Source organism: Ranitomeya imitator, chromosome 1 (assembly GCF_032444005.1).
Source record: "Ranitomeya imitator isolate aRanImi1 chromosome 1, aRanImi1.pri, whole genome shotgun sequence".
Taxonomy (NCBI): Eukaryota; Metazoa; Chordata; class Amphibia; order Anura; family Dendrobatidae; genus Ranitomeya; species Ranitomeya imitator.
The window spans coordinates 777,616,145-777,637,679 of NC_091282.1; the positions used below are offsets into that span (position 1 = coordinate 777,616,145).

Consider the following 21,535-nt stretch of genomic DNA (forward strand, 5'->3'; position numbering starts at 1 on the left):
GCCTCATTTTCGCATCTCCTCCTGTGTCTGCCGACTGCCTCATTGTCGCGTCTCCTCCTGGGTCTGCCGACTGCCTTATTGTTGCGCCTCCTCCTAGGTGTGTCGGCTGCCTCATTGTTACACCTCCTCCTGGGTCTGCCACCTGCCTCATTCTCGCACCTCCTCCTGGGTCTGCCGGCTGCCTCATTTTCGCGTCTCCTCCTGGGTCTGCCGACTGCCTCATTGTCGCGCCTCCTCCTAGGTCTGCCAGCTGCCTCATTGTTACACCTCCTCCTGGGTCTGCCAGGTGCCTCATTGTCGCACCTTCTCCTGTGTCTGCCGACTGCCTCATTGTCGCACCTCCTCCTGAGTCTGCCGGCTGCCTCATTGTCGCCTCTCCTCTGCTGCATCACTTGTGTGTGGGGTTTTTTTGGAGGGGGGAGGATCAACCAGAATAGTTATAACCTAATAATACAGATGGATCTGAGCAGCTCCAAGTCTGCGATGTCTCATTCTTAAAGTAAATCCGGACACTGCAAAGAAGCAGAACCTCCTTCTCCAGTAATAATGTTGTGTGCAGCACGAGGGCGATGCCTCAGAGCCGTACCCGGCCTCCATCGCTCCGCAGACCCTTATTCAAAGGCCTCGCTGCTTACTCTAATTGGAATGAACATAATTAATTTAAAGCTGCTTTAATTGGATGAGATAACATCTAATGACTCTGAAGATGGCGTCTGATTCCTCTCCGTAAACCCATAAATGCAAAATCCAAATCGTTTGTATCTATGCTATAAAAAGTAACACAATAATGCAAAACATGGGATAAAAGTTACAAAATATAATGCGAAAGAACAAAAATAAATGTCACTATGGAAAATAATAAAACTCTAAAGACGCCGTTTAAGAAATATATAACATCACACAAAATGTGATTAACAAGGATCAACTATATATTGTCCTAAAATAAACACGAATATAAAATATACAAGAGAACCTGATATGGGACAAAAGTGAACTAAAATTCACAAAATAATATAAAAGTAATAAAATGTTAAATAAAGAATTTTATATATTATAATATAATTTTATTTTTTTTACTAGGAAAAAAACAAAACCTAATTCGAAAAAAAAAAAAAGAACCTGATCTAACATCTGTATGCCTCATAGTGACCTCCGCTGTGGAGCATCCGCCTCTCTCCTGTAGAGCATCTCCCATGTGCTTCTTCAACCTTTGCTCAGTAACGCAGATAGACCCCCCTGCCCCCAGTGGTAGGTGCCCAATTATTAACCTTGGCACGTGCCTCATTCATAATTCATGGCGGGATGGGCTCATTGGATTATTATAGCGGGGGGAGGGGCACTGTGCAGAACATGTGTATACAGAGGGGGCTCAGCAGTACATGATAGGGGGAGCAGTGCTTTGCGGTCCCCAAAGACCGTCTCGCACATGATGAGATTGGATACACAGCTCAGACATGATCACCCAACATAAGGATTAGATGCACAGTGCTGCAGATGTATTGCACATGACCGGATTAGATACATGCAGCGGTTCTTGCAGTCGCCTACCTGCCACATAGTCCCCAAAGCCGACAGTTGTGAGTGTAACCACCACAAAGTAAATGGACTCCAGCTCCGTCCATCCCTCGATCTGTTTGAAGATGACGGCCGGGATGGTGACGAACACCAGACACCCGGCCACGATGAACAAGATGGTGGAGATGACGCGGATCTTGGTCTGGCTCACCTGCTTCTTCTGGAACAAAGACTCCTGGTTAGATACATTGTTACTGCACGTGCATAATGGAGGGCACCGGATACGGGGGAGGTCAGATACAGATACTAGGGGTTAGAGCGGAGTACGACTCCCATCGGACATGTACTAGATCTATGAACACAGGAGCCGAATCCTTCTCTACATTTGCTCCTTTGTTGCATTTTCCTGGTTTTATATATATATATATATATTTTTTTTAAGATAAAAAACATGTAAATGAGCCTGTATGCAAATGAGGCACTAATGTAACAGGGAAGGGACGGGATGCCATCATGCTCGGCCTCAGAGGAGCCTCCTGGGAAAGTAAAAGACCCAGAGGCGACGAGCGCAGAATCTTGCTGATCTGATATGTCGGGGGCGTTACATTTTATTACTGTTTCCATGGTAACAGTCAGGGGTTTCCTCTGCCTAAAGAAATGGTAATGCCCCTGACAATGAATCAGCAGCGCATCCTCCTCCATAACCAGAGCTGAGAAATGATACAAAGTATTAGGAGGAAGGAGCTTGATTCAGATTCTCTCTACCCATTAACGTAGGTGATTCCAGTGAAGTAGGGCTGGGACCCTAGGGCTCCAGGGGTCTCATAATGGCAACGTTGGGACATGGATCAGTGCACTTGTGGAGATCTGGCAATGCCCTCACTGTAATGGAGAGGTTGGTGACCGGTTTGCCCTCAGCAATGGAGGGAGAAGAGGGCATCTAGTGTATTCTAGTCACCTCCAGAGCTGCAATCACAAAGCTGCTACTGCTCCCATTAGTGGGAAGACTTGATCATGTCGACATTCTATAATGTATTTACGACCATTCATCACACTGGAGCTCGCTCTCTATTACCGGCCACCACGGCGGGCGCTCTCTCTCTTATTCCTTCTCGTTCTCTCTGACTTGCTCTTGTTTGCTCTCCACCACTGTGGGACACTTCCTCTTCCTTTTCGTTCTCTGGCTCGCTTTTGTTTGCTCTCCACCATGGTGGAGCGCTCTTTCTCCCTTCTCTGTCTTGCTCTCCTCCACGGTGGAGCGCTCTTTCTTCCTTCTATTCTCTGGCTTGCTCTCCACCACGGTGGGGCGCTCTTTCTTCCTTCTCGTTTTCTGGTTCGCTCTTGTTTGCTCTCCACCACAGTGGGGAGCTCTTTCTTCCTTCTCATTCTCTGGCTTGCTCTCTGCCACAATGGGGCAGTCTTTCTTCCTTCTCATTCTCTGGCTTACTCTCCGCCACAGTGGGGCGCTCTTTCTTCCTTCTCATTCTCTGGCTTGCTCTCACCACAGTGAGACGCTCTTTCTTCCTTCTATTCTCTGGCTTGCTCTCCACCACGGTGGGGCGCTCTTTCTTCCTTCTATTCTCTGGCTTGCTCTCCGCCACAATGGGGCAGTCTTTCTTCCTTCTCATTCTCTGGCTTACTCTCCACCACAGTGAGACGCTCTTTCTTCCTTCTATTCTCTGGCTTGCTCTCCACCACGGTGGGGCGCTCTTTCTTCCTTCTATTCTCTGGCTTGCTCTCCACCACGGTGGGGTGCTCTTTCTTCCTTCTCGTTTTCTGGTTCGCTCTTGTTTGCTCTCCACCACAGTGGGGAGCTCTTTCTTCCTTCTCATTCTCTGGCTTGCTCTCCGCCACAATGGGGCGCTCTTTCTCCCTTCTTATTCTCTGGCTTGCTCTCCTCCACAGTGGGGCGCTCTTTCTTTCTTCTCGTTTTCTGGCTTGCTCTCCACCATAGTGGGGCGCTCTTTCTTCCTTCTCATTCTCTGGCTTGCTCTCCATCATAGTGGGGCGCTCTTTCTTCCTTCTCATTCTCTGGCTTGCTCTCCACCACAGAGGGGCGCTCTTTCTTCCTTCTCATTCTCTGGCTTGCTCTCCACCACAGTGGGGCGCTCTTTCTTCCTTCTCATTCTCTGGCTTGCTCTCCACCACAGTGGGGCGCTCTTTCTTCCTTCTCATTCTCTGGCTTGCTCTCCACCACAGAGGGGCGCTCTTTCTTCCTTCTCATTCTCTGGCTTGCTCTCCACCACAGTGGGGCGCTCTTTCTTCCTTCTCATTCTCTGGCTTGCTCTCCACCACAGTGGGGCGCTCTTTCTTCCTTCTCATTCTCTGGCTTGCTCTCCACCACAGTGGGGCGCTCTTTCTTCCTTCTCATTCTCTGGCTTGCTCTCCACCATAGTGGGGCGCTCTTTCTTCCTTCACATTCTCTGGCTTGCTCTCCACCACAGAGGGGCGCTCTTTCTTCCTTCTCATTCTCTGGCTTGCTCTCCACCATAGTGGGGCGCTCTTTCTTCCTTCTCATTCTCTGGCTTGCTCTCCACCATAGTGGGGCGCTCTTTCTTACTTCTCACTCTCTGGCCTGCTCTCCGCCACAGTGGGGCGCTCTTTCTTCCTTCTCACTCTCTGGCCTGCTCTCCACCACAATGGGGCGCTCTTTCTTCCTTCTCGTTTTCTGGCTTGCTCTACACCACAATGGGGCGCTCTTTCTTAGTTCTCATTCTCTGGCTTGCTCTCCACGACAGTGGGGCGCTCTTTCTTCCTTCTCTGGCTCGCTCTTGTTTGCTCTCCACCACAGTGAGGCACGCTCTCTGTTATTCTTTCCCATTCTTTATTCTCTCTCACTCTACTACCTACCAGCATCATTCTGAAAGCAGCTTTGGCTGTGACTGGAGTAGCAAACTATGAAATAAAGGAAAGGTCTCCTCCCTAATTTTACCTGGCAGCAGAGATGGACACCTCAATCGCTCTGCACTAATCACCTCCATATCTCTGATCTGCCCAAATTGACATCACACAAGAACTGATGTCACTGTCTACAACAGAAATGTGCCGCCATTAGGGCTGATGAGCAGTAACGACTGGGGTATAAAGGCTGCTTTGTACACGTGATGCAGGGTGAATAATGGATTAGCCCAATGTGTTGGTATTATCCCTGTGCTGCCTTTATTCTCGCCATTCACCTCCTGCAGTGTCAGACCACTGTAACGAGCACTTTATATAATTACTTGTAACTTTTACTTTCTATTTTTTTTCTTGGAGACCTGTCTATAAAGTCACTGTGTCTGGGGTTTACGCACCATGAGCCCAATTTACACGCTCCTCACTGCGCTGCGTCTTCGGAGACTTTCACAATGCAGCTCATTAAATATATATACAGCATTTTATAGCTATCTGCTCATTAGGGTAATGGGCTCAGCAGGAATTAGGGGGCTCCGCAGCAGTACAGAGGCTGGTTCTGACTAATAAGGGACTCTGGGGGCATCGTCTCTGGGTGGGCAACGTGCACATCCTTTTTAATAGGGAGAGAACAAAACGAGGCGAGGGTCAACCCACCCCAATTATCATCTAATATATTGTGCCTGGGCTTTCTAAAGATCCCTGAATAATCAACTTTCACCTACAAGATGCACAAAGTAACTGCTCCTCTGCAACACTTACCCTAAAGACTTTCTCCACCCTCGCGATGCTTTTTCCAAAAATTGTGCCCAGTTGGTCCCCAATTCCAGCCAACAAGAAGCCAAAGAGAGGAATTCCGAAAATTGCGTACAGGATGCAGAAAATCTTCCCTCCTTCTGTACTGGGGGCAATGTTCCCATATCCTGGAAACAGAAGGTGAATCATCACATTTGAAACATTCGGGGGTCTACAGATCGCACTTTTGGGCACGAGAGGAAAACCAAAAATCTCTCAAGTCTGCAACCTTAAGAGATAGTCGCTGCAGTTTGCGCTGCATATATTTGCTCCATGACACTGTACTTTACACCCTGTGTACAATTATGTAGTAATATTGATTATTTTTTTCCTCTATATTCTGTGAATGCTTTTGGTTATGAATAGTACCAAAATCATAAAAGGCAAATAACTGTCCTGAAAAGTGCATCATCTAAGGCTACTTTCACACATCAGGTTTTCAGTGTCAGGCTCAATCCGGCTAATTTTCAAAAAAACGGAACCGGCGAATGTTGCCGCAGGATCCCTTTTTCTCCCCATAGACTTGTATTAGTGTCGGATTGCGTCTGATGACCTTGCGATTCGTCCGGTTTTCGCAGGATCCCTCAAATCTGCCGTTTTTGATTTCTTGAAAAAACGTCCGTAGCAACGTCTTTTGTCTCCGGCGAAAAAGCCAGAAGCGCCGGATCCAGCGCTTCCGGCTGTTTGCAAGAATGGAAGTCTATGGGAGCGGGAAGGTGCCGAATCTGGAAAATGATGGATTCCGGCGCCGGATTCTGTATTTTTAAACTGAGCATGCTCCAATTTTTTTTTTCCAATAATCTAGATATGTTAGCCGGATCTGTCGAAAAAACGGAACCGTCGCATCAGTTTTTCACAATCTGCCGCGGATCCAGTTTTTCCAACATTCGCCAGATTGTGCCTGATGCAAAAAACATGATGTGTGAAAGTAGCCTAAAAGCAGAAAGTAATAGAGTGAAGGGTGGGGGTCTTGGAAATGTAAAGGGCAAGATGGAAGCCACCTGAGAACCTGGCAATTAAAACTCACCTATCGTGGTTATTACTGTCCCAGCAAAAAAGAAGGCGCTGCCGAGGTCCCAGTGGCTGCTGCTATTTGAGTAGTTCCCAATGGGATTAACTCCAGCATTATCTGCTTCAATGGCTTTCTAAAAAAAAGAGAGAGAGGAGGGAAGAAAGGTTTAGGTTAGTAATAAACCTACAAATTGTTGTACTGTAATATAATGAATACTGCCCCTATGTACAGGAATATAACTACTATAATACTGCCCCTATGTACAGGAATATAACTACTGTAATACTGCCCCCTATGTACAAGAATATAACTACTATAATACTGCCCCCTATGTACAAGAATATAACTACTATAATACTGCTCCCTATGTACAAGAATATAACTACTATAATACTGCTCCCTATGTACAAGAATATAACTACTATAATACTGCCCCTTATGTACAAGAATATAACTACTATATTACTGCTCCTACGTACAAGAATATAACTACTATAATACTGTCCCCTATGTACAAGAATATAACTAGTTCCATAATTTCCCACGGGATCAATAAAGTGTATCGTATCGTATCGTACTATAATACTGCTCCTATGTACAGGAATATAACTACTATAATACTGCACCTATGTATAGGGAAAACCTTATTGTTTATGATTGCAGACTTCAGATAATTATTCTTTTCAGAATCTGGGAATGGGGGGGGGGAATTGGTTGCATTAATGGTAATGCTTGGAGTTAGATCTAACACTTCGGGGAAAAGGAGTTGGAGAAGAAGCTTCTTCTTTAATATGAGCTGCTCAACATAATATCAATGTCACGGGTTTACCGTGACAGAGGAGCTAGAAGACCGCAGCGTCTGATTTCTCCTACTCCTTTACTGATTAGATACAATTCACCTTCTTATTAAATGGTGTAAATTTCTTTTAGCAGTGCAGGGGTTAATCTGCTCAGTTGAGAGCTCCTGTAAGCTTTCTTGCATTAAGGCTCTCAGCTGTGCACTATTAGCCACTCCCATCTCCTATATTATCTGGGTTCTGGCTAGCACTCATTGTCAGAGAGAGCTTATGCTGCATGGCTGGAGGTTGTTGGTGGTTGTTATTGGAGAAGGCGTTTGGTGGATTTATCTGTGACTGTTGCTAAGTTTAGTGAGTGTGATTCCCTTTTTGTCCTACTTTGTTTTTACCCCATCCTCCTCTCCCCTGTACATTCCTCTGTTATATGTGTGGGTATAGTTGTATGTTTAGTATTTTTCATTTCCCCTGTTCGTATTACCTTGTTAGTTTGGTTGATGTATTATGGTACACTACTACTCCTTTCTTCCCTGAGTGGAGGAGGGGTACAGACTGAGGGTGGATTCAGGAGATAAGGCAAGGTACGTGACCCCGGCATCTTCACCATCAGAAGTTAGCCGGGGAACATGGCAAGCTAGGGTGCCCTCTGGTGTTAGGGACAAGGAAGGAGCCTCTGGTCCTGGGACACCCAACAACAGTCATAACAGTCAGAGTGTGCGATGGTGTTGGTCGGCTTATCTGCTGACACTCTTACATGGAGATTCAGTGCCTGCTTGCCCAGTGAGTTTTTCTGCTGCCTCCTCACGCTTTTGTTCTAACACACAATTTGTTCATACATTCGTAACTGGCCACTTTTCGCCCTCTATCTGTCTCATCTTTGTCATTGTCTTGTTCTACACTGGATTTTTTTTTTGCGTTTTTTGTTTCTTAATTCAACTAAACCTCTAATGAGTCATTGAAATCTCCTTCCACATCGAGGAGCCTGACATGTGCCAAGTGTGATTACATCCCTGTCCATTAGACACACATCTGCCCTTTTGTGCCAGTCATTAGTGCCTGGCTGCTTGGCAGAGATGAAGCGGTGTGTATGCATGTAAATGTTTGGAGACCCCTGGTCAAAATTACTGTTACTGTGAATAGTTAGGTAGGTTGAAGCTGAAATGATCTCTAAAAGGGCTGAAGTTGAAATGTGTTATCTTTGTATTTTAGGCAAGAAAAAAATTAAATATTATAATAAATCATATAATTTTTATTATATATGATATATTATGATTTTTTTTATTTTTTTTACCTAAACCCAATTGAGCATCTCTGGAGAGACCTGAAAATGGCTGTCCACCAACGTTCACCATCCAACCAGACGGAACTGGAGTGGATCTGCAAGGAAGAATGGCAGAGGATCCCCAAATCCAGGTGTGAAAAACTTGTTGCATCATTCCCAAGAAGACTCATGGCTGTACTGGCTCAAAAGGGTGCTTCTACTCAATACTGAGCAAAGGGTCTGAATCAGTAGAGTAGCTACCGGGGAGGCAGAGGGGGCGGTCGCCCAGGGCCCTGCCCCCAGGGCCCTGCGCTCTGAGGAGGCCCACCCGGAGCTAGGCTACTGTAACTGTATCAATCTCCCTGCTCTGCCTCCCGGCCGCTATGGGCCCCTGAGCAGGTGGCGGGGCGGTGCCAGCAGTGGGCCCCCTGCCTGTCATCGCAGGGTCAGCTGTATCGGCATCTAGCCAATGTAGGTGACCGCATTGATGAGGGAAGGAGTGCTACGCTCCTTCACCCATCATCCCCCTGTCAGCGTCTGACATCACCGACACTGACAGGGGGCGGGATGATGTCACTGCCCGGTGCCCGCGGTCCAGAGGTGAGTGGGAACAGGGAGCAACACAGGAACCAGGAAGAAGCGAGGTGAGTATTTATTTATTGTTTTTCTTTATGGGGGCTGCCTTATATTACAGGGTCTGCCTGTGTGGGGGTGTGTGTTGCCTTATACTACATAGTCTGCCTGTGGGGGGTGCTGCCATATACTACAGGGTCTGTCTATGGGGTGCTGTCTTATACTACAGGGTCTGCCTATGGGGTGCTGTCTTATACTATAGGGTCTGCCTATGGGGGCTGCCTTATACTAGAGGATCTGCCTATTGGGTGCTGTCTTATACTACAGGGTCTGCCTATGGGTGCTGTCTTATACTACAGGGTCTGCCTATGGGGGCTGCCTTATACTAGAGGGTCTGCCTATGGGGTGCTATCTTATTCTACAGGGTCTGCCTATGGGGTGCTATCTTATACTACAGGGTCTGCCTATGGGGTGCTGTCTTATATACTACAGAGTCTGCCTATAGAGTGCTGTCTTATACTACAGAGTCTGCCTATGGGGTGCTGTCTTATACTACAGGGTCCGCCTATGGGGGGCTAACTTATACTACAGAATCTGCCTATGGGGTGCTGCCTTATATTACAGAGTCTGCCTATGGGGTGCTGCCTTATACTACAGAGTCTGCCTATGGGGTGCTGTCTTATACTACAGGGTCTGCCTATGGGATGATGCCTTATACTACAGAGTCTGCCTATGGGGTGCTGCCTTATACTAGAGGATCTGCCTATGGGGTGCTGTCTTATACTACAGGGTCTGCCTATGGGGGCTGCCTTACTAGAGGGTCTGCCTATGGGGTACTATCTTATACTACAGGGTCTGCCTATGGGGTTCTGCCTTATACTACAGAGTCTGCCTATGGGGTGCTGTCTTATACTACAGGGTCTGCCTATGGGATGATGCCTTATACTACAGAGTCTGCCTATGGGGTGCTGCCTTATACTAGAGGATCTGCCTATGGGGTGCTGCCTTATAATACAGGGTCTGCCTATGGGAACTGCTTATGCTATAGAGTCTGCCTATGGGGGTGCATTATACAATATAGAGTAGGCCTATGGGGAGTGCATTATACTATATGGAGTCTTATGGGGAGTGCATTATACTATATAGAGTCCTATGGGGAGTGCATGATACTATACTGAGGACTATCTAGGGGGCTATTATACATTGTGAAGATTACAGTGAGGGGGTCATCTTACAGTGTTGGAGCCATTAAACAGTTTGGGGCTACTAAGGGGCTAGTATACTGTGTGGGTGGTACTATACAGTAAGGGGGCATTATACTGTGTATAAAAGAGCATCATACTGAATAGAGGAGCTGTAAAGGGGGATACTCTGGACATTATTCAATGTTAAGTGGGCACTTATTGTTATAGGGGTACTCAGGTTACTGTGACTCTTTATAGGACAAAATGTGGGCACTGTTTTCTAGGGCACTTGCACCCGGCATTACTGTATTCTAGAGAGTTGCTTTAGAATTTAGAGGGCACAGAGAACCACACAGCAGGTGCAGTAATAGGGACACATACGGCAACAGCGGCTCAGTATTGAGGTATCAGGTACAGTAATAGGGTCACATACGGCAGCAGCAGCTCAGTATTGGGGTATCAAGTGCAGTAATAGGGACACATACGGCAGCAGTGGCTCAGTATTGGGGTATCAGGTGCAGTAATAGGGACACATACGGCAGCAGTGGCTCAGTATTGGGGTATCAGGTGCAGTAATAGGGACACATACGGCAGCAGCGGCTCAGTATTGGGGTATCAGGTGCAGTAATAGGGACACATACGGTAGCAGCGGCTCAGTATTGGTGTATCAGGTGCATAGGGACACATATGGCAGCAGCGGCTCAGTATTGGGATATCAGCAGGATGAGCAGTTTGTGCAGGATGGGAATAGATGGTGATGGGGCTGGACTAAGAGAACTGAAATATGTCTTTGTTGTATTCTCTGTAGACGAGTCGTTGCTGGAAGAAGTTGTCAGGTCGGTCTTGGCCAGATGGAAAAGACAGGAAAAGTGACGACTCCATCAGAAAGAACATCAGTGGTGAGTCATTATCTGTAACTGTGCTGTGATCTGTTATATGTTCTGTAGGGCTGGTATCTACCACTGACCATATGGCGGTAATATCAATGTTGGTGTTTATATAGAGATTATCTTCAGTAACAGCGCGGTTATCTGCTGAGGTTCTCCTACACTATTAAGGTGCGTCACCCAGTTGAAATCAAGGTTACCTGGTTAGGGGCCCACTCAGAAGTTTCGCCCCCCCTGAACCACAACCCTAGCTATGCCTCTGGTCTGAATACTTATGACCATGTGATATTTCAGTTTTTCTTTTTTAATAAATATGCAAAAATTACTACATTTCTGTTTTTTCAGTCAAGATGGGGTGCAGAGTGTACATTAATGAGAAAAAAATGAACTTTTTTGTATTTACTAAATGGCTGCAATGAAACAAAGAGTGAAAAATTTAAAGGGGTCTGAATACTTTCCGTACCCACTGTATATTATACCTGACCAGCCATTGATCACTAGTTATATTAAGGGTTCATGTCTTTTTGATCTTCAGCACTGGATCAAGGAGAGAAATTCTGCAGCAGCATGGATGTGTAGACAGAATAAGAAAACATCTTTCTTTACACCAGGGCAGGATGAGACCCTCCCTAACCCCGATCAGTAGGGGGTCCAAAAAAGTGGAAAGATTTCATTTTTTGCTTTATTCACACACCGCTTTTGCCATTTTTTTTTTTAAATAGATTGTTGATAAAGAAAGAGGAAGAGCGGCCTGGACATCAGACTGATCCATTGTAACAATCTAACAGACATTTGTGCTGATGATGTACATTGTCTTCTCTGGATGTATACCCTTCTCAGCTTTGTGCAGGATTATTGCTGATGTATACCAGTGATCTCATTCTTCAAATGCAAGCAAAGCTCCTGAAAAATCTTAGTAAATTGTAGAACTTTTCACTTATACACAGATTAAACTTTTCTACAAATTGGAGACTCTGTGTCCTCTTGGGTATTTTATAGAATCTGGGTATTTTTATATTTTCTTTGGGGAGCAGAAAAGTCCTTCAACTAAGAACCCGATAGATGAGAAAATAAAATTCAACGTATTTCACCAATTTACTAACAAATCTTGTCACAGGGAACTGAAACCTAAAAACAATTGGGCAGCAGGTTATTGCAGGCAGGGGCAGTCATGTATGAAAGTTCTGCATTAATAGTAAATCCCAGCATATAGTGGAGTTCTGCTGCCGCACCCAATGGTGTTTGCTGTAAATCCTGCAGGCATCGGGATGTGTCATCCTTGCTGTGTACCTCCAACCCGAGCTGTCGCCTCCTTTCTGCATGTGTTGGTGCTGGATCCTGCTGCAATGCAGTATAGAATGGAAGCCACAGATGCTCCGACATCAGCCTACTACCAGCGTGACTGAGCGAAGGATGGGCCACAGACACTCGGGAGGCCGAGACACGAAATGTGTCCCTGCAAAAGAGCAGCGGAATATTGGCACTTAGCTAAATGTTTACATCCAGATGCAGTAATCCAGCCTAAAGCTCTACAGAGGAGACTAAATACTCATGGAGTCTAAATCTGATGACGATCATTTGAACTTGGCTCACTCTGTTCATTTCCTGCTCACTTATTCCTTCTAATTTCTCCTACCATCCCTTCTTTCTACCTTGCTTCTTCCTTATTTTGTCTCTCCCTGCTCACTCTTGCCTGCCTTCCTTCCTTTCTTCGCCCACTCGCTCTTGCTTCCTTTCTTCCCCCACTCACTCTTGCTTCCTTTCTTCTCTCCCCCACTCGCTCTTGCTTCCTTTCTTTCCCTCCCCATTTGCTGTTGCTTCCTTTTTTTTCTTCCCCACTCGCTCTTGCTTCCTTCCTTCCCCCCACTCGCTCTTGCTTCCATTTCCCCCAACCGCTCTTGCTTCCTCCCCCCCACTCGCTCTTGCTTCCTTTCTCTCCCCCCCACTCGCTCTAGTTTCCTTTCTTTCCCCCATTCGCTCTTGCTTCCTTTCTTCCCCCCCACTCGATCTTTCTTACTTTCCCCCCCCACTCGCTCTTGCTTCCTTTCTCCCCCCCACTCGTTCTTGCTTCCTTTCTTCCCCCCCACTCGCTCTTACTTCCATCTTTTTCTCCCCTCACTTGCTCTTACTTCCTTTCTTACCTCCCACTTGCTCTTGCTTCATTTCTTTCCTTCCCACTCGCTCTTGCTTCCTTTCTTCCCCCTCTCGCTCTTGCTTCCTTTCTTACCTCCCTCTCGCTTTTACTTCCTTTTTCTCCCACCCCACTCGCTCTTGCTTCCTTCTTTTTCTCCTAACCCACATACTCTTTCTTCCTTTCTTTGCCTCTTGCCCATGTGTCATTCTTCATTTTTCTCAATAATAGTGAAGTAATATTTTGCAGTTTTCTATTCGGGCTCATTGATCACACAATAAAGTAAAGTTGTGTGCGTTGTAGACAATGCTCTGTAAGCTAAATGTCCTTAATACGTTGTAATTAAGTAGCATAAACTTTTCAGCTGCTGATGTTTAGTTCACAGAGAATGGTCTACACTGGATACAATGATCCCAATTTCATAATTTGGGAGGGGGGTGTTTAGTTCCTTAACTTTTTTTACTTCCAGTATTATTTGCTAATCTTTATGCTATCATTTTCAAAATGTCGTACGCGATTCATTAACTATATACGAGTTGGCGACTCTAGGTTCAGCACCTGTTCACACTTAGTCTATGTTTGGATGTGCCGGTCAGGTTTTTGAAATGTATTCTTTAGCCTTCTGATCGTGCACTCCGCCTCCTAGCTTCAGGTGTTTTAATTACAGCAGGTCCAATACCCCTCCACAGAGAGAGAGAATTTTAGTCTAGGAAGAGGTTTTCACATGTACCCATTCAGATGGAGACGTTTATTCTCAGCGAGGTAAGGCAAGCGTAGGACCTGGTATAAGAGAGATGCTGTAAAGGGGCTACCAGGTACACATAAAATTGGCCATTTTTATGCGCTAAAAGCTCTCATTTTTCATATTTCTAGTGCAGTAATGCAGTTCAAATTTCGTGTTTTCAAGTTTACATGTTTTAGCGCTGCAGTGTGCTGCCTTATTTACTTAACTATATACGAGTTGGCGACTCTAGGTTCAGCACCTGTTCACACTTAGTCTATGTTTGGATGTGCTGGTCAGGTTTTTGAAATGTATTCTTTAGCCTTCTGATCGTGCACTCCGCCTCCTAGCTTCAGGTGTTTTAATTACAGCAGGTCCAATACCCCTCCACAGAGAGAGAGAATTTTAGTCTAGGAAGAGGTTTTCACATGTACCCATTCAGATGGAGACGTTTATTCTCAGCGAGGTAAGGCAAGTTTTAGGACCTGGTATAAGAGAGATGCCGTAAAGGGGCTACCATAAAATTGGCCATTTTTATGCGCTAAAAGCTCTCATTTTTCATATTTCTAGTGCAGTAACGCAGTTCAAATTTCGTGTTTTCAAGTTTACATGTTTTAGCGCTGCAGTGTGCTGCCTTATTTACTTAACTATATACGAGTTGGCGACTCTAGGTTCAGCACCTGTTCACACTTAGTCTATGTTTGGATGTGCCGGTCAGGTTTTTGAAATGTAAGCTAAATGTCCTTATACGTTGTAATTAAGTAGCATAAACTTTTCAGCTGCTGATGTTTAGTTCACAGAGAATGGTCTACACTGGATACAATGATCCCAATTTCATAATTTGGGAGGGGGATGTTTAGTTCCTTAACTTTTTTTACTTCCAGTATTATTTGCTAATCTTTATGCTATCATTTTCAAAATGTCGTACGCGATTCATGAATCTGGTCACATTTTTATTTCTGTTCTAAGTAGTTTTTATGACTTTTTGATGCTAAAAGCTGCTCGTTTCATAAAATGGCGCAAAAACAGCATAAAAAAACTGACCCTCAAACGCACCAAAGGGCGACTGGAGTTGCAGCTTTTTAAAGTCAAATTGTAGCGCAATTGCTGAATCAGGTGACAACATATGGCATCACTAAGCTGCACCCACAAAGTGTGGAGGGGGGAAGCAAAACAGCTGAGCACATATCAAAGACTTAAAAAAGGCAAAAAATAGAATCCTGAATTGGGTGCCAACAAAAAACAGGCGCAAAGACAATGATGAATCTGTGCCCCGGTCAGCCGAGATGGGACGAGCCGTGTACAGAGACGCTGTGTCACGGTGTTACCGCAACAGAGTGGAGCCAGAAGACCACAACGTCTGGTGGCTCCTACTCCGCCGCTGAGAAGAAGTACGTCTCCAGTGTATTAAACCTGTTTGTTTCTTTCAGCAGAACATGGGTTATTCGGCCATGTTGGAAATTCCTGCATTCAGCTGTGCTTGGTTAGCCACTCCTCTTCCCTATAAAAGCTGGGCTCGATTACCAAGTCCTTGTCTGAGTTAGCATTAGCTACATAGATCTGGAGTGGGAGAAGCTGGTGTTGTGAAGGAGAGCTGGAGCAGTTTAATAGCGACTGTTGCTTGGTTTGTACACTAGGAAATTCCTTATCCTTTCCCGTTTTACTTTCTTCCTCCTCCCTACACACCCTGGTGAATATGTGAGTGTATATTTTGTGTGTGTCGTTTACTTTTTACCCTTGTCTGTGTCCCCCTGTCTGTCGGGTTGGTGTACTGCGGTGCACAGTAGCAACTCTCTTCCCCGGGTGGGGGAAGGGGACAGACGAAGGGCTGTTATATGAGATAGGGCAAGGGCGAAGGCCCCAGAATCTTCGCCATCTGAAGTATGCCAGGTAACAGGGCGAGCTAGGGCTCCCCTAGTGTTTGGGCCAGGAAAGGTGCCCCCTGGTCCCAGGTCACTCACCAGTCGAATCGTGACACGCTGCCTCTGAATGGAAGCTGGAAACGTCTCCGTTACTGACTGCAAACCGAGCTCTGCAATATGGTGAGCAACAGTCTAGAAGAGAAGCAGCTTCAACAACTTTGATTTCATGTCACTTTTTAAAAAGAGATTTCTATCTTGATAAGTAATGGTTTATCTCTAGGGTACGACCTCACTTAATTATTGTGAGGGGTCCAATTCCCGCACAGCTGCGCTCCTGTGCACCGAATTATGAAAGGTATTTCAGCTTGCATTGTACACCTTTATTCCAGCCACGCTGCAGTGCATCACTGAGGAAAAACTGTGCAGGGGCACAGAAGCCCCCAAATTCTCCAAATCTACAGTATGTGGTTAGAAGAGGGCGGACCCCTACCACCCCTTAGCCTACATTATAGGGGTATTTCCTGGATAAGTGATAACTGTTAACTCAGTGAGGATCTCACTGATGTGCGATCACCTATTCATTGTATTGGAAACAACTTGTGTGGACTGGAATACTCCTTTGCCCAACGGCGCATACTAGTGGAGTGCCCCTGTCATCGGTTTAAGGTGACAGAGAGGAGCCAAAATACCACAGTGTCTGATTTCTCCTACTCCTGCACCTATTAGAAGCACTTCGCCTTTTTATTAAATGGTACAGGTTTCTTTTAGCATTGCAGGGGTTAATCTGCACAGTTGAGAGCTCCCAGAAGCTTTCCTGCATTAAGGCTCTCAGCTGTGAACTGTTAGCCACTCCCATCCCCTATATAATCTGTGCCCTGGCAAACACTCATTTTCAGAGCTACCTTATGCTGCATGGCTGGAGATTGTTGTTGGTTGTTATTGGAGAAGGCATTTGGTGCATTTATCTGTGACTGTTGCTGGGTTTTGGGTGTATGATAATTCCCCTTCTTTTCCTACTTTGGTTTAACCCTATCCTCCACTCCCCGGTGTTTACCTCTGTTACATGTGTGAGTATGATTTGTATTTTCCTTTATCCCTGTTCGTATTACCTTGTTAGTCTGGTCGGTGTATTATGTTACACTACTGCTCCCCTCTACCTTGGGTGGGGGGAAGGGTACAGACTGAGAGCGGATTCAGGAGATAAAGCAAGGTATGTGGCCTCTGCATCTAAACCATGAGAAGAAATCCGGGAAACAGGTCGAACTAGGGCACCCCTAGCATTGTGGACAGAGATGTAGCCCCTGGTCCCGTGATATCCGACAAGAGTCATGATATTAGCTTTGATCGAAACCCTTTTTTGATACATTATGGTTCATATCCCTGCTCTGACAGGGCATCTGAAGCAGCTCAGCCTGGAGGTGGCAGATCTATGAACTGTCATTTTGCAACACCCTAACATATCAGGTTTGGGGACCGTGACACCCAGGCAACCCTTCGTGGAGCCCGAGATCTCTTTGCCTAACAGGTTATCTGGGGACCATGACAGGTTTGTTGTTTTCAGGGAGGTTGTGACGGGAGTACTGGGTAGACAAAGGCTGGTTACCCGGGCCCCTGTGATATCCCTCAGGCTAGGAAAACCCTGTCTGACCCTCTCCCAGAAGTTACACTAAAGGTGTGCATGTCTGGGCCGCCAGGCTTGACCCTGTCTCCTGTTTCAGCCCTAAGCTGAAACCACCTCCCGCCACCCAGTGAAGAGACCACACACCAATCCCCACAGAAAGTAGACAGGGAAAACTGAAAAACGCGCACCATGCCGCAGTCACACAGGAATACACGAAAATGTGCACAGGGCAAAACAAATAAAAATATAGGAAGAAATATGACAAAGGATAATACATCACCAGATACGATATTCCTTCTCCTAGACCACCACACCAGACCGAGATCACCAGGCACAAGACACAAGCTATAATCGGCGACGCCCAAAGTTCAGCAGAACTATTTAAAGGCAGAGGGCGTGACCCAGCCTCCAATCCGAGTACCAGCTAGATTAACCCCGGACAACCTAGATAAAATCTAGCCGGCGCCACTGAGCGCATAGTGGACGAATGCGGAATTACCGCTGTCTGTCGGACGCCCTAGTGTGAATAGCGTCTGACATGACAGAGGTCTGGAAACTGTACTTGAGAATACGTACTTGTTCCTCAGGAAGTGAGGAGCAACGGGTGGGGATAATCCCTCTCCTTTGGGGAAACCCTCCCCCGTCTTTTCCCCCCAACATGGTCATTCTTTCTCCTGTCTGACTTCCAGTCGCTCCAGACGGTAGAGGAATTTTTTCTGGCGCTGGGTTTTTTATATGACGACCCCAACCGCATCTCCCTGGCTAGGTCCACACTATGTGTCAGCTCCGACAGGCAGACCGGCCGGTGGAGAATTGCTTTGAGCTTTGGAGGTGATCCACTGGCACTTAGTGGAATGACCTCGCACTCAGTTCTGTGAAGGACAATCTGAAAGGGTGAAGGATGCCCTAGTTGTATGAGACTCCAGTTTCCCTTGAGGCAGCCATGCCTCTGGCTATCTGGGTGGATTGACATCTTCACAAGAGACATAAGAGACACCCCAATGTGCCGTAGGTCCGGGGCCAAGGGAAATCTGGTCTGAGTCATCTGAGGAACCCATGCAGTTGGATGGGCAACTTGTTCTGGAATGCAGTCTGTTGTTTGGCGTAAAGGGGAGTGTGTTTTTTACTGTGGTAGAAAGGGCCATTTCGTGGGCACGTGTTCTTCCCGACCTCACACTAAAAAGCCGCTGGAAAAGTAAGAGGCCTGGGTTGCTGGGAGATTAGCAACCCGGGTGTACATATCTCCTCCGTGGGTAGGACACAATTTTTTCTGCCTGCTGAAATCCAACTGGGCAAAAATAAGGTGGTGATTTCTGCCTTTCTGGACAGTGTGGCGGGTTTAATTTGATCGATGCTAGGTTCGTCCAGGGCCTCAAACCACATACACTGTCTAGACTCATACCCATATTCGCTATCGACTGTTGTAAATTCTGCTCTTGGGTTCCCTCCAGTGGTTGTAGCTGGGAATGCAGTTGTCTCCGAGTCACAGTCCTGGCCAGGTGTATCTGCTAATTGCTGTTCTGACTGGGATATTTAAGTGTGCAGGATTCATTAGCCCTGGCCAGTTGTCAATGTTTCTTTGGAAGTATTGGATCTCTGCCTGGCCTCACCTGCTTAGCTGCCAGTTCTGCAAAGATAAGTGTCTGTTTCTTTTTCTGAAGCACACTTGCTGTGAGCTTATTTTCAGTGCTGATCTTTTGTTTCTATTTGCTCCAGCTTTGACTGTGTCAGTTGCTTTTCTCAGTCTGGTTGGATTCTCTGGAGTTGCAGTTATACTCTCCACATCTTTAGTTAGGTGGTGGAGTTTTGTATTTTCTGCTGTGGATATTTTTGTAGTATTTTTATGCTGACCGCTTAGTATCCTGTCCTGTCCTTTTCTATTTAGCTAGAAGTGGCCTCCTTTGCTAAGCCTGTTTTCTGCCTGTGTGTGTCTTTTCCTCTCCAACTCACAGTCATTATTTGTGGGGGGCTGCCTATCCTTTGGGGGTCTACTCTGAGGCAAGATAGTTTTCCTATTTCCATCTTTAGGGGTATTTAGTTCTCCGGCTGTGTCGAGGTGTCTAGGTTTTGTTAGGCACACCCCACGGCTACTTCTAGTTGCGGTGTTAAGATCAGGGTTTGCGGTCCGTATAGTTACCACCTACTCCAGAGAAAGTTTTCATGCTGCTCCAAGGCCACCTGATCATAACTACAACTGGCCAACAATGAGTTAAATGCATCTCAGAAGAAGGGAGGAAAGGTCTTGAGCCATTTTTTTTTTCTTCAGTCTACTTTGTCTTCTCCTCCCTCTTAATCTGTGGGTGGCTGAAGAGCCTTGTGCTAGCATGAATGTTCAGGAATTAGCTTCTCGTGCAGACCAGCTTGCTGCTAGGGTACAGGGTATTTCTGATTACATTGTTCAGACTCCGGCTTTAGAAACGAAGATTCCTACTCTTGATTTGTTTTTTGGTGACAGGTCCAAATTTTTGAGTTTTAAAAACAACTATAAACTGTTTTTTGCATTGAAACCTCGATCCTCCGGTGATTCCATTCAACAAGTTAAAATCATCATCTCCCTGCTGCGTGGTGATCCACAGGATTGGGCATTTTCCCTGGAATCTGGGGATCCTGCTTTGCTTAATGTAGACTCCTTCTTTCATGCGTCAGGATTACTGTATGATGAACCTAATTCGGTGGATCAAGCGGAGAAGACCTTGTTGGCCCTGTCTCAGGGGCAAGAGGCGGCTGAATTGTATTGTCAGAAATTCAGAAAATGGTCTGTGTTGACTAAATGGAATAATGATGCTTTGGCGGCAATTTTCAGAAAGGGTCTTTTGAATCCGTTAAAGATGTTATGGTGGGGTTTCCCACACCCTCCAATCTGAGTGATTCTATGTCTCTGGCCATTCAGATTGACCAGCGCTTGCGGGAGCGCAGAACTGTGCGCGCTATGGCGTTATCCTCAGAGCAAATTCCTGAGCCTATGCAGTGTGATAGGATTCTGTCTAAAACAGAACGACAAGGTTTCAGACGTCTCAATAGGTTGTGTTATTATTGTGGCGACGCTTCCCATGTCATTTCTGTCTGCCCTAAGCGGACAAAGAGGATCGCCAGTTCATTTACCATCAGTACTGTACAACCTAAATTTCTGTTATCTGTGTCCTTGATCTGTTCATTGTCATCATTTTCTGTCATGGCGTTTGTGGATTCAGGCGCTGCCTTGAACTTAATGGACTTTGACTTTGCTAGGTGTTGTGGTTTTCCCTTGCAGCCTTTGCAGAACCCTATTCCTTTAAGGGGCATTGATGCTACACCCTTGGCTAAAAATAAGCCCCAGTTTTGGACACAGGTGACCATGCGCATGGCGCCAGCCCATCAGGAAGATTGTCGATTTCTGGTGTTGCATAATTTGCATGATGCTATCGTGCTGGGTTTTCCGTGGTTGCAGGTACATAATCCTGTGTTGGATTGGAAGTCCATGTCTGTGACTAGTTGGGGTTGTCAGGGGGTTCATAATGATGTTCCTTTGATGTCAATCTCCTCTTCTTCCTCTTCTGAAATTCCAGAGTTTTTGTCTGATTTTCAGGATGTATTCGATGAGCCCATGTCCAGTTTCCTTCCACCGCACAGGGACTGCGATTGTGCTATTGACTTGATTCCGGGCTGTAAGTTTCCTAAGGGCCGACTTTTCAACCTGTCTGTACCTGAACATGCCGCCATGCGGAGCTATATTAAGGAGTCTTTGGAGAAAGGGCATATTCGGCCATCTTCTTCACCGTTGGGAGCGGGGTTCTTTTTTGTTGCTAAAAAAGATGGTTCCTTAAGACCCTGTATTGATTATCGCCTCTTGAATAAGATTACGGTCAAGTTTCAATACCCGTTACCTTTGCTTTCCGATTTGTTTGCTAGGATTAAGGGAGCTAGTTGGTTTACTAAGATTGACCTTTGGGGGGCATATAATCTTGTTCGTATTAAGCAGGGTGATGAATGGAAAACTGCGTTTAACACGCCCGAAGGCCATTTTGAATACCTTGTGATGCCATTCGGACTCTCTAATGCTCCATCTGTTTTTCAGTCCTTCATGCATGATATCTTCCGGAATTATCTTGATAAATTCTTGATTGTATATTTGGACGATATTTTGATTTTTTCCGATGATTGGGAGTCTCATGTGCAGCAGGTCAGGATGGTATTTCAGATCCTTCGTGACAACGTTTTGTTTGTGAAAGGTTCTAAGTGTCTTTTTGGGGTGCAGAAGGTCTCCTTTTTGGGCTTTATTTTTTCTCCCTCGTCTATACAGATGGATCC

The 21,535-nt window shown here is 46.0% G+C and overlaps 1 protein-coding gene across 2 annotated transcripts in view; it reads right to left on the reverse strand.

Annotated features, from left to right (window-relative positions):
• KCNK10 (potassium two pore domain channel subfamily K member 10) overlaps positions 1-21,535 on the reverse strand; it is an 83,352-nt gene that overhangs the window by 18,689 nt on the left and 43,128 nt on the right. For both annotated transcript variants that reach the window (XM_069736417.1, XM_069736412.1), the window contains 3 exons: positions 6,230-6,347; positions 5,170-5,330; positions 1,549-1,735 (listed from right to left, as the gene is read on the reverse strand). In XM_069736417.1, the coding sequence (XP_069592518.1) occupies positions 1,549-1,735; positions 5,170-5,330; positions 6,230-6,347 (466 nt within the window). The remainder of the gene's footprint in view (positions 1-1,548; positions 1,736-5,169; positions 5,331-6,229; positions 6,348-21,535) is intronic.